Below are 14,140 nucleotides of genomic sequence, written 5' to 3' on the forward strand. Positions count from 1 at the left end.
GTACCTAAACTAAGGAGATGCTAACATTTCTTTCAAAGATTTTTTTATAACGTTTCTAATTTTGGATTTATTTCTTCCTTGCTGTATCTAGGGTTTCTATCTTAAGAGCAAACAACTGTTGAGGAAATTAACTGAGTTTGGAATTTTTGCACTGTCATTTCAAAAAGTGCTAATTGGATTTAGTGTATAAGGTTGTTTCCTTCTTCTCATTAATAAATGATGGGCCTACAGTGCTAGCAGCACCTGGCAGGGATTCAAGAGCTCTTTGCTCTAATTCAAAAATGGCTCTTCTTGGTATCTAATTCAATAGTCTATTACAAAAAGGGCAAGCATCCTAAATACCCCTAAACTTAAGATAGATAACACAAACCCCAAATGAACCCATCTTAGAAAGAGATGACTCACCTGTTCAATGTCGCTGTTCTTTCGGGATTTGTATATAAATTCTCCAATGGCTACAAATACAGAAAGGACCAGTCCAGCAGCCAGAACAATGAAGATGCCCCCAATATTCTCTACTCCCAGAGCACTGGCCTCTTTGTTGTCTTCTTCTGGACAGCCATTTCCCCTCCACCATTTTTCTTTCATCATATGCAGTTTCCCCTCTTCTTGTAATTGAAGAATAGCAATAGTAATTTTATCCCGGTAAGGAGAGCCTGTGAGTGAGGACATTTGGATACTGGTCACCAAAAGGTTGAAGAAGATGCAAAGAAGGGTTATCATCTTAGAGGTTACTTGCAGGTAAATTACAGGTGTCTTAGAGATAACTACTCACAGCTATTGGAAAAACCCCAGTCTACAAATTGGTCAACAAAGGGCATGGAAGCTCAATCCTATATTTTGAAGGATCTAAATAATTGGAAAGGACAAAGCTGACATGCTGAGATGAGCTATTACCCAGATTGTTCCTTTTGAGTAAGGAACAGCTGAGCTGGGAAATCCATGGCATCCTGCTGTTTCTGGTGAGTTCCCTATGAATCCTTACCCACGTTAGAGAATTTCATCATTTCATTTCCATTTTTTCCAGGCTTTTGGATGTCTAATACTGTGACAGCCTGGCTAGATGATCACCTGTGCCATTTCTCCTTCCTATGGGAGTAGCTAGATATTTCCTAGTGTCTTTTACAATGCCTTGTGGTGATTGACCAATTCCTAGCCATTGGGAGCTAAAGCTCTGTATGACTATTCCCAGTCCTGTCTCATTAATCCTCCCAACATGATCCTCTACTCTCCCTCTCTTTCCTCAAATACTCAGCAAGGAGGAAACAATTTTAAGACACTAGGGATAGTGGAACCACTTGTTAGAAAGGGCTTGGGTCCCAGGATGACTGAATGAATCAGAATCCCTCTCTCAATCTGCTACTGGATGAAAACAAAGTCAAGAAATAAGCATTTATTGCCTTGGCCACTACAGACTTGAAGATGTTGATTAGAGTAACTAGTTCATACTGACTAATACACTTATTAAGATACTATTCAGATCACTAGCCCAGGTTGGGTGTATGAGACAAGTGCTCGGGCCTGGTGCACTGGGAAGACCCAGAGGGATCGGGTGGAGAGGGAGGTGGGAGGGGGGACCGGGATGGAGAATACATGTAAATCCATGGCTAATTCATTTCAATGTATGACAAAAACCACTGCAATGATGTAAAGTAATTAGCCTCCAACTAATAAAAATAAATGGAAAAAAAAATAGGTTTTGAATAATTCAAGGGTCTCACAAAATACAGCTAGATTTAGAAAGTTTGCAAGTACTTTATTGATTATTTATATTCTATCTTCTAGCAATGCCATTGGACTTTTAATTCTGTTAAGAGTAGAGAGCATCAACATCATCTTGCTGCAGCCACAGCTTGCCCAATACTGGATCCTTATGTTAATCAGAGCAAAGGAAGAGATAAAAAAAAGTGTAAGATTTCTTTATTCAATTTCTCCTTGAGTGCTAAGAGTTTTTGGAAGCTTTTTATTCTACTCAGTAGGTCTTTCTGTAAACTTTAATATTCTTCTTGGTGGAAAAAGAAAATTGAAAAAAAAAAAAAAGAAAAGAAAAGTAAATGTGGCCTCTTAGAACCAGAAGAGAGCTTCAGTCAGTTCACTTCAGTCACTCAGTCATGTCTGACTCTTTGAAGCGCCATGGACTACAGCACACCAGGCATCCCTGTCCATCACCAACACCCGGAGCTTGCTCAAACTATTGAGTCGGTGATGCCATCCAACCATCTCATCCTCTCTCATCCCCTTCTCCTCCTGCCTTCACTCTTTCCCAGCATCAGGGTCTTTTCCAATGAGTCAGTTCTTTGCACCAGGTGGCCAAAATATTGGAGCTTCAGCTTCAGCATCAGTCCTTCTAATGAATATTCAGGACTGATTTCCTTTAAGATTGACTGGTTAGATCTTCTTGCAGTCCAAGCGTCGTTCAAGAGTCATCTCCAACACCAAGCATCAATTTTTCAGCACTCAGTTTTCTTTATGGTCCAATTCTCACATTCGTACATAACTACTAGAAAAACCATATCTTTGATTAGATGAACCTTTGTTGGCAAAGCAATGTCTCTGCTTTTTAATATGCTGTCTAGGTTGGTCATAGCTTTTCTTCCAGGGAGCAAGCATCTTAATTTCATGGCTGTAGTCACCATCTGCACTGATTTTGGAGCCCAAGAAAATAAAGTCTCTCACTGTTTCCATTATTACCTCATCTATTCACCATGAAATAATGGGACTAGTTGCCATGATCGTAGTTTTCTGAATGTTAAGTTTTAAGTCAGCTTTTTAACTCTCCTGTTTCACCTTCATCAAGAGGCTCTTCAGTTTCTCTTTGCTTTCTGCCATAAGGGTGGTGTCATCTGCGTACATTAGGTTGTTGATATTTCTCCTGACAATCTTGATTCCAGCTTGTGCTTCATTCAGCCTGGCATTTTGCATAATATATTCTGCATATAAGTTCAATGATCAGGGTGACAATATACAGCCTTGACATACTCCTTTCCCAATTTTGAACCATTCTGTCATTCCATGCCCAGTTCTAACTATTGCTTCTTGACCTGCATACAGGTTTCTCGGGAGGCAGGTAAGTTAGTCTGGTATTCCCATCTCTTTCAGAATTTTCCACAGTTTGTTGTGATCCACACAGTCAAAGGCTTTGGCATAGTCAATAATGCAGAAGTAGATGTTTTTCTGGAGCTCTTTTGTTTTATCTATGATTCAACAGATGTTGGCAATTTGATCTCTGGTTCCTCTACCTTTTCTAAATCCAGCTTGAACAATTGGAAGTTCTCAGTTCACGTACTGTTGAAGCCTGGCTTGGAGAATTTTGAGCATAACTTGGCTAGTGTGTGAGAGGAGTGCAATTGTGAGGTAGTTTGAACATTCTTTGGCATTCCCTTTCTTTGGGATTGGAAGAAAAGGTCTTAGGATCCATATTATCCAATCCACTTATTTTTAGAACTGAAGAAAATTAGGATGTGAAAATGTGGGTGAAAATAATAACTACTGGTAGAATCAAGAACTTAACTAAATTCTCCTAACACTTTCTTAGTATTGTATTCATTAATGCTTCTCCCTCCACCCCCACCCCCTACCCCATGTTACCTACCTCTCTCTTGCATGTATCTTATGTTCTAAAGTATGGTTCAAAAAGCAGAAGATTAATATTGTGGCATTTATCACTTATTCCCATCCCTCCCAAGACTTCCTAAATTCATTGTCAGTACCTCAAAATTAAGTTTAAAAGAAGATCAAAATGTAGAGAAGGAGAAATACTATATGACATCCTTTACATATGTAATTTTAAAAGAAATGATATAATTGAACTGACTTACAAACAGAAAGAGACTTACAGGCTTAGAGAATGAATTTACGATTGCTGAGGCGGAAGGATGGTGGGAAGGAAGAGTTAGGGAATTTAGGATGGTGAAAGCAGCCATGAAACTAAAAGATGCTTACTCCTTGGAAGGAAAGTTATGACCAACCTATACAGCACATTAAAAAGCAGAGACATTACTTTGTCAACAAAGGTCTATCTAGTCAAGGCTATGGTTTTTCCAGTAGTCATATATGTATGTGAGAGTTGGACTATAAAGAAAGTTGAGTGCAGAAGAATGGATGCTTTTGAACTGTGGTGTTGGAGAAGACTCTTGAGAGTCCCTTTGACTGCAAGCAGATCCAACCAGTCCATCCTAAAGATCAGTCCTGGGTGTTCACTGGAAGGACTGATGTAGAAGCTGAAACTCCAGTACTTTCACCACCTGATGTGAAGAACTGACTCATTGGAAAAGACCTGGATGCTGGGAAAGAATGAAGGCGGGAGGAGAAGGGGATGACAGAGGATGAGATGGTTGGATGGCATCACCGATTCAATGGACATGGGTTTGGGTGGACTCCAGGAGTTGGTGATGGACAGGGAGGCCTGGCGTGCTGCGATTCATGGGGTCGCAAACAGTCGGACACGACTGAGTGACTGAACTGAACTGAAGTGACACACTGCTATATTTAAAATGGATAACCAAAAGGACCTGCTGTATAGTATGGGGAACTCTGCTCAATGTTATGTAGCAGTCTGGATGGGAGAGGAGTTTGGGGGAGAATGGATGCATATATATGTATGGCTGAGTCCTTTCACTGCTCACCTGAAAATGTCACAAATTGTTAATCAGCTATTCCCCAATGCAAAAGTAAAAGTTTTAAGCAAATGTTAAAAAAAAAAAAGGTCAAAATGATTTGGAGTTAGATTGTGGCTTGTCAGTTAAGACTGTGGATTTCTGGTGAGAAAATGACTCATGAAAGCCACATTAAAAGACATTGGCTACTTGCTTAAACACCTCCAGAATAATGGTTAGTGTCAAACTTAGCACAATTAACATACTCATAGTATGTGAGCATGAGAGCTTTACTTCAGTGTACAGAAAGGAGCTGTAAGAGTGTGAGAATGATCCTAGGGTGACAGTCGCAGCAGTCATCACTGCGGTGTACACGGCGGGCGCCCAGTAAATACTGCCTGCTGCTCCTTCTGCCTTCAGGCTGCATGCTGCCTAAAACAATTCAGACAGATGAGATCGGGTCTCTGTTTAAAGTTGGTCTCCAAGGAAGGTCATTTCCAGCTTCCTGGTAACCTGTTTAAGCCTTAACTGCTCTCATTCTCTGCAAGTTTTATTTTAAATCTCCCAGGAGGAGCATTTCCAGAGCCCTGTCCTGAGAGCCTGTAAGAAACAACGTTTTCAGTTTTGGGTTGTGACTGAGCTGATTTTGCCCGTCATTGACGGTGAGGAGGAACTTGGAGCCTTAAGGGAGCCAGCCAGGGCAAGACCAGCAGCATGTGGGAATTTTTTATATTTGAATGTATTTTAGCTTCAGTTGTTGTTGCTTACATGGGCTGAATGACATTGGAAGTGATTTATGACAAGTCACTTGAAAAAAATATATATGTACACACATGAATCTTCCTGAATAGCAAACTGATCTTTCTTAAAGAGTCAATTCATCATAGAAGAAACATCTCACAAATTTATCCAACAGCTGTATTCCCAATGGATGTATTCTCTTTGAGGTCTGCCATCTGTTCCAATTATTTCCTCATTGTTTTTGTTTTAAAAGTATGACAGGTTTATAACCACTATGAAAAATTCCTGGAGTGTATTTTTTTTTTTTTTTTCATGTAGGGAGGTGGAAAAACTCTTCAATTTTGGAATTTGTATGTCAGACACTGCATGAGGTTGGCAAAAGTTAGACTAAATTGGAACATTTAACTCTCTTTATATCATATTATATAAAATATAGTGATAATTATCACAGGGTCAGCTTCCTTCACATGGACGCATGGTCATTTTCAAAATGCTACATTGGATTTCCTGGTGGTCAGTGGACAAGAATCCACCTGCCAATGCAGGAGACATGGATTCGATCACTGCGCTCAGTCCTGTCTGACTCTTTGTGACCCCATGGAATGTAGCCTGCCAGGCCCCTCTGTCCATGGAATTCTCCAGGCAAGAATATTGAAGTGGGTAAGCCGTTCCCTCCTTTGGGATCTTCCTGACCCAGGGATTGAACACAGGTCTCCTGCAGTGATGGAATATAATATATATATCATATATAACATCTAGCTTCTTCCACCCTATTATCTAAAATGAGGTGACAAGGCTTAGTTAGGGAGATGAGACATTGCTTTTCAAATCAAAAAGAAGCATAGTATCCTTTTAGTTAATGTCTGACTATCCCACTGAGTCCCCTGAAGAGCACAGTTTAAGGAGAGGTAATCACTTGGTAAAAGTGTACACTTCACTTGAATATTGGCATTTTCATCAGGAAAAGTTATTATAAATAAAGGGGCAATAAGGTAGTCACATGTTGCCTATCCCAATCATGCTGCTGATTTATTTAAAGGACACACATAACAATAATAATAACATAGTTAATGTCTTTACTGCATATATTTCTAGCACCAGATGTTATTGCATAGAGTCAAATTGGTTATGTATTGACAGTAAAAGGTGAAGAGAGTTGACCTTTATGTGGTTAATCAAGTTAGTATAGATCAAAATTGAATACAGGCTACTTAGTCTTTTTGAAAAAATAAATTTGCTGCCAATTTAAAGTATCAGGAAAGTTCACCTAATATCTGTTTGTTTTCTCTTCATGAGAAATAGAAGATTTAACAACGTTGTGCCTGAATACCACAACCAACTGACCTGAAAGGCAGCTGATCCCATTATGAGTCATGTAGTCTCTAATTCTTCAAGGTTGCTACTGTTCCCTATTGCTTCTTCACACAAAGATTTATTCAGTTATGCCTGCTTGATCTCTCTAAGCATCTGAGTTTGATCCCTGTATAGTGTTGAGGGAACCAGATAATCCTTTTTGAAAGAGAAAAATAATAATCAACCTTGGGTCCTTAATTATCTGATGTAACTGTAACTTATGATTTCTTATTGGACTAACCCAGTGGTCAAAGACGGCCTCCAATTCCTCCTCTTTGGAATGCTTATCAGAAAATTGCTGCTGACTCACTTGAGAAGAACAGATCGACACCATACCAGAACCTTACACAATACAGTTTCTGTAGTGAGGGAAATAGGGGAGTTTTCTATAGGGAAGTCATTGACCCTTGAATATAGAATATAGTTCTAGATCTTGGACATGCAAGAAGACCTAGCTGTGTGGGTCTGTATGCCTACAAGGTAATAATAACCTTAGACTGTGAAGTGGTACAAAATCAAGAGCAGGACTATTTGGCAAATAGATGGGGAAAAAGTGGAAACAGTGACAGATTTTATTTTCTTGGGCTCCAAAATCACTGTGGACAGTGACAGCAGCCAGAAAATTAAAAGACATTTGATCCTTGGAACGAAAGCTATGACAAACCTAGAGAGCATCTTAAAAACAGAGACATCACTTTGCCGACAAAGGTCCACAACGCTGTGGTTTTTCCAGTAGTAATCTATGAATGTGAGAGTTGGACCATGAAGAAGGCTGAATACTGAAGCAATGATGCTTTTGAACTGTGGTGCTGGAGAAGGCTCTTGAGAGTCCCTTGGACAGCAAGGAGATCAAGTCAGTCAGTCCTAAAGAAAATCAACCCTGAATATTCATTGGAAGGACTGATGCTGAAGCTGAAGCTTCAGTACTTTGGCTATCTGATATGAAGAACTGATTCACTGGAAAAGATCTGAATGCTGGGAAAGATTGAGGACAGAATTAGAAGGGGGCAACAGAGGATGAGATGGTTGGATGGCCTTGCCAACTCAATGGACATGAGTTTGAGCAAACTCTGGGAGACAGTGAAAGACAGGGAAGCCTGGCATGCTGAGGTCCATGGGGTGGCAAAGAGTTGAACACAACTTAGCGACTGAACAACAAGGACTATTTGGAGATTTTAAATAGTTATTAATGATTGAATCTGGCATATTGTCTGAGCAAATTATAATTTAATCTTTGACCTTTTCCTTTTGATAGATAGTTTTGTTTTCGACTTACATGGGACACTAGCTCTTTAACTTTGTCATCTATATGCTTACTGAATTTTGCTGTATTTTAGTAAAATTTAATACAGAAAAAACTATATAGGCATGTATTGGAGAACATAATGTGAAGAGTGTTAATTTGGAAGATATTTTAAAACAATATTTGGGGTAAAATAATAAAATCTATGACAAACATATATGCAGTGGTAGAACTTGAAAGAAATAATGAGTTGAAAGTTTATTAGATTGAAGATCTTGGACTCTATTTCTAACGTGTCTATGATCTGTATGGGCATTGCCCTTTTAATTAGTTCATGGAAGGCATTGTAGACTTCCTCGGAATGTGGAGTTGATATATCTGAGTCCATTCCCTTCTATACTTTGTAATTAACACTCGCCATGTTGGATACTGCCTTGCCTTTCTTACCAATAGGCGTTCCCACTCCATAACCTTTGGAGTCAATGAGGCCCCCGATCTGGGTGAGGTTGCAGTTTCTCTGCGTCACATACTCAATGCTGGTGGATTCCATCAGCAGGGCATAGTCAGTGGTGAGCACTCGATGGATCCCCTCATCACTGTTTCTGACCAGGGCAGTCTGCTGCCTGCTACTCATGAAAGCCCACATCTTCTCATAGGTGGATATCTTCGATTTCTGCAGGGAAAAAAACACACCCACCAGCAGAGTGCTGAGAAAACAGGCCCTAAAGCTACTCAAAGCCCCGGGGATTCAAACTGTGTAGGGAGGGTTCTTCCTCTTTAGGTAGGAAACTAATATTGATGATCCTGGGACTTCAGTTTGGTAGTTGTCAAGGAAAAACACTTGGGGGCACTGAGGCAGCTATGGAGAAAAAAGAGATTCTGCCCCACTGATGTAAGACATTGCCCTAAGATTCTTTTGTTGATTTCAGAATGGAAAAAAGAACATTGATATCAATGACAGCATTTGCCTAATGAACTCTGGCCACTTAAGAATTAGACCTCAGAGCCCCACGGGCCAAAGGGTGACTAGATCACCCCAGGACTCTATTCATTAATTCCATTGCCTTCAACTACTTAACTTCAGTAGGCATTATTTTACTGTTCTGATATGTAAATTTTAACATTCCTTTGCAGGGACAGCCTTGGGATACATCCCAGAGTTTCTCTGCTTTATTTATGAAAGAACTGCTGATTACTCTTATCTTCTCTAGAAAACTTAGAGCAAATGCTCTTTCAGACTGAAATTCAGATCAGAAAACTCTTCTTACTGTCTTCTTATATGTCTTTTTTGTATATACTTAGTTTTAAGTTCCAATTATGCTTTAGATAATGAGGACTAAATATTCATTTGAAACTGTATGATTTTGTTTGCATTTTGTTTTGTAATTTCCATATTGCTTCAATTTTTTTTCCTGTATTTGTCTTCACTTGCATCAGCACTTCCCTCTATTAATTTGAAAGATGAAAGACACTGGGGGAATTACTGATAATTTCGAGCTATCTCCAGCGCACACATTGTATATGGTACACACACACACACACACACACACACACACACACACACACCCACACTAGAGCTTCCTTGTTAGGCACAGGGCTTATCATCTTACCATCTCAAGAGTGTGAAGATGCTTAAAACATGATTTGTGGTCATAAGCAATAAATGAAATACCTGTGGATTCAACGCGAGCGTGGTTACTCAAGTTCTAGTGCTCCTGGGGGCTCACTCAATTCCTAACTCTATTTAAGACCTGGGTTAATGCTGCAGGCTTTATGAGTTGAGGGAGGCCAGATGGCTTTATTCTGGGTTGTTAAGCATTTGAAGAGCCCCTTGAGAAAAGTCTCATGAGACAAATAGCAATTCAATAAACAGTACCTTCTAGATACTGGTGTGTTATGGAAACCATTTTGTCATGATCAGGCCTGTGTGAATTACTCCTCACTTTCAGAGATATCTGAAAGTTGGGGTTCACATCACCATGAAAAAGTGTGTCTTTGAGGTTGGGGGTCAGTGCCTAATTTGTTGGGTCATTTTAACCTAGAAGAGTCTGATGATGCTAAATTTATAATCAAGAGCTACTTGTGCAGGTACAAAGAGGTCAGTCTGTCTTTTGGCAGTGAATACACTGCCGGGGAAATTATTCCTCCATCACGAAACTTCCTTAAGGGAAAATATTTTTTTTCTTTTAGAATCATGAAATTTTAAAGTTGTCAAAAGACTTTAGAAAGTGGCTCATTCAAACCCCTGTTTTCATAAAGGAGGAAATTTTGGTACAGAAGGTTTGGAGACTGTGAAAGTCACAAAACTGGTTAGTACGTACAATAAGTAATACTGGACCTCAGTGTGAGATTAGTCACTAAGTTGTGTCCAAGTCCTTGGTCCTGTGGACCATAGCCCACCAGGCTCCGCTGTCCATGGGATTCTCCAGGCAAGAATACTGGAGTGGGTTGCCATTTCTTTCACCAGGGGATCTTGCTGAGCCAGGGACCGAACCTGAGTCTCCTGTATTGCAAGCAGATTCTTTACCATCTGAGTCACCAGGGGAGCCCCAGACCTCAATCCTGTGCAATCTAGTTCAATGGTCTTTGCATGCTTATTTTGGGTAGGTGAATGTCAATCTAGCTAAATTCTTCTGAGAATGATTTTCACCTTATGTGATATACTTGTGACACTATAGCATATATTCATGAACTCGAATTATGATCTGAAGTTATTTGTGATTTGATATCAAGTTAATGCAAACTAGGAGTTAGCCCCATAAAAAAAATCCCTGAAACATCTATTTTTCCATTACACTTAAATTTTATTCAAGATGAATATTGTAAATAGGTAGAAAACTGGATTTTTTGTGTATGGTCTATGGAAGCTATAGGGCTTTCCAGGTGGAGCTAAGTGATAAAGAACCTTCCTGCCAATGAAGGAGACATAAGAGACTTAGGTTTGATCCCTGGGTCGGGAAGATCCCCTGGAGGAGGGCATGGCAACCCACTCCAGTATTCTGGCCTGGAGAATCCCATGGAAAGAGCAGCCTGGAGGGCTACAATACGTAGAGTTGCAAAGAGTCAGTCATGACTGAAGCGACTTAGCTTGCATGCATGGAAGCTGAGGACAAAACGAAGTAAAAGATCAGGTCATTCATGAGAAATAGACCACCTGGGAGGAGTCCTTCTTGGAGTTTATGTATTGAAGGACATGGAAAAAGATGAGAAGATTCAACTGAGAACATATACACTTGTTATTGATCCCAATCAAGTGTGGTTCTCAAATCATCTGCAGTGAAGGACTGTCTATGTTTTCATTCCAGGCCAGACCTATCTGGGATCCTACTGTGTTATGGTAGGTAGGGTTCATATGCACTCATAACAGGTGTGACTCACCAGATTAAATTTTGACAGGCTTCAAAGTGGTCTATATTCAAGAATAATCCATTAGTCATGTTCTTGATGCCACCACAATATCTGAGAGCTACAGCACTGCTAAACTCTTACTCTCATTTTATTTTTTAATTTTATCACAGGTTGGTAACACAATGTTCCCTGAATCAACACATATCATATCACACTTTGATTGGCACCACTCTATAGAGCTGATGGGACTTCCCTGGCGGCTCAGTGGTAAAGAATCCATCTGCCAATGCAGGAGATATGAGTTGGATTCCTAGATAGGGAAGATGCCCTGGAGAAGGAAATGGCAATCCACTCCAGTATTCTTGCCTGGGGAATCCCATAGATGGAGGAGCCTGGCGGGCTATAGGCCATGGGGTCACAAAGAGTTGGACACAACCTACCGATGGAACGGCAACAACAAATATAGCTGAAGGTCATTAATTAATTTAGGGTCATGACCATGACCTTAAGGTTTATTTACTTCTTCCTTTTTGGAGTAGAAGGTTGATCTTGGCTTCAGTTCCCTGAGGTGCTAGAAGGGAAATCTAGCTGGCATGGACTGTGACTCATTGAGGGCAGAGCTTTTCCTCCATGGCTAATTCATTTCAATGTATGACAAAAACCACTGCAATGTTATAAAGTAATTAGCCTCCAACTAATAAAAATAAATGGAAAAAAAAATAAAAAAAATAAAACAAAAAAAAGAAATTATTTTGTAGGGTTCCTCTAAAAATAAAGCAATATGGAATAATAATATAGGGTCATTTTTCTGGAAAGCCTTGATATGCAAAGTGGCATTTCAACTTCAAAAAAAAAAAAAAAAAAGAAAATAAATGGTCACTTGGTGGAGGACTCGGTCAAGTAGAAGGCATAGGGAACATTCTAAATTTCTCTGGTCCCCTCCTGCTATGTTTGTTCCAGCCTAATGGTGGAAAGCATAATGGGTCAGAGAATAGCATCCTTCTGGTTTCATTTCAAGTTTTCTTTCCTTGTTTAGAAAGTTGTGGGACTGCCTTCTATTCTACATTTGAAAAACTGGGGAGCTTAGATAAAAAGACCCAGAATGTGGCTAAGAAATAATATTTTTAGCAGTTAAAGCTATTTGTAGATGGCTTTAGCACCTGAGGATATAGTGCATTTTCTACCACTGGAAACTTACAAGGAGAATTTCACTGTTGGACAAGTTTCACTTAAGGATCCTTCAACTAACTCCTAGGTACTACTCTTCAGATCAGCCTTCTTGCATTACTTATGCCGGTCCTGCAGTGAAGTGACACCCAAGTGTCATGTAAGGTCTCTTTCCCCCTTATTTTTGAATTCCATCCTCTGTTATACTATGTTTTGCAATATTTATTTTCTGTTTGGTCAGAAAGTACAATTTTAAGAGTAATTAAATTAGGTTTATTTTTTTAATAGACAATTTTTAAGATACAAATCCTAATAATTCTTAAAAATAAATACATGCTTTATGGAACATTGTCATAAATATTAAAAGATCAAGCAAATCATCTGAATGACAGTTTGGATATTTCTGCACTTCTAAATCTTCTATAGTCTCAGCCTGCTAAATTGCTCTAAATAATATATGTTTAAAAAGAAGAAACAGTGATTGCATTTTATTTCACTGAATATGTCAAAGGTTAATTAGAAGATTTGTAAAGTACTCTGAGCTTCTTATCAAAAATCACTAAAACTGAAAAGTCCTCATTTATTAAACCTGAAATTCTTTAGCTTTTCTTTTTTTAAATCATACAGGGGGCATCAAGGTTTAAATACATTTATTTTGTCTAGTTAAACTTGATTATATGGCTATTCTGATGCTGATGAAAAGTTGTTGGCAAAGAGTAAGTGTTTTTTTCATCTAAAATTTGTTTTAAGGGAGTATAACTATCACCATTTGATGACTTGTTTATTTCTCTTTTTTCTCTCATAATTCTTGCAAGTTAAACACTCAGTGGGAAATGATTTACAATTGGTCTCTGTGCGCTTAAAAACTGCTGACTGAAAATGGTAATAATAACCAGGACATGCAGTGTTTACTGTGTGCCCAGGACGATTCTAAGCACTTTGCATTATTAATCCATTGAATCTTCACAGTGTTCAGATGAGAAAGATATTATTATTTCTCGTTTACAGATGAGGAAACAGAATGCTGCACAAAGAAATGGTGAAACTAGGACCCGATCCTAGCAATCTGGCTCTAGGATATATATTCTTAACTAATAGGGAATCAACTATTTGTTTAATACACAGAACATCAAACTTATGACTTGGCTGACATTTTAACGTCATTAACACATTTTCTAAAGAAATAATTGCAGTAAAAAGCTGTGGCATTTTTCTATTATAACTCGGGCTGCTACAATTCTTGCAGTCATCACACAATGCATGGAAACAATTTACATGAATTTAGACAGCTTATATTTGTTTACACAAAAAAATTAGTGTTTTGGGAAGTGCAGCAGTTGTAAGAAATGTAGGTATTTGCAAAGAAATGTAGGTATTGTTTATATTTTTTTCTTTTAACAGCATTTTCTATTTCATATAGTTTCATTGGTTTCAGTTGCAGGATTTTTACTATAATAGGTAAAATATGTGTGAATTCTGGAGTGTAATACAATCTTAAGACTGATAGTATGTGCATTTTATAGACCTAGCCCTCTAATATTTTATTTTTTCTGAAATACACATTATCACATTATTTCTTTAACCAGGTTATAGGACTTCTACAGTAAAGATGTATAATCCCACTATTCAGTTAAGTGAATAACTGCAATTCTACTTCAGGCCAATAACAATAGCCAGGAATAAGAAAGCCTTC

At 38.8% G+C, this 14,140-nt stretch overlaps 1 protein-coding gene across 7 annotated transcripts in view; it reads right to left on the reverse strand.

Annotated features, from left to right (window-relative positions):
* Positions 1-14,140, reverse strand: part of GRIK1 (glutamate ionotropic receptor kainate type subunit 1) — a 445,118-nt gene that overhangs the window by 18,763 nt on the left and 412,215 nt on the right. For 6 of the 7 annotated variants that reach the window (XM_070455128.1, XM_070455129.1, XM_070455130.1 and 3 more), the window contains 2 exons: positions 8,380-8,605; positions 406-656 (listed from right to left, as the gene is read on the reverse strand). In XM_070455128.1, coding sequence (XP_070311229.1) covers positions 406-656; positions 8,380-8,605 — 477 coding nt within the window. Of the gene's footprint in view, positions 1-405; positions 657-8,379; positions 8,606-14,140 lie in introns of those variants that run through there. The other variant, XM_070455134.1, reaches the window with a different exon arrangement.

This window comes from Odocoileus virginianus, chromosome 25 (assembly GCF_023699985.2).
Source record: "Odocoileus virginianus isolate 20LAN1187 ecotype Illinois chromosome 25, Ovbor_1.2, whole genome shotgun sequence".
In the NCBI taxonomy this organism is placed as follows: Eukaryota; Metazoa; Chordata; class Mammalia; order Artiodactyla; family Cervidae; genus Odocoileus; species Odocoileus virginianus.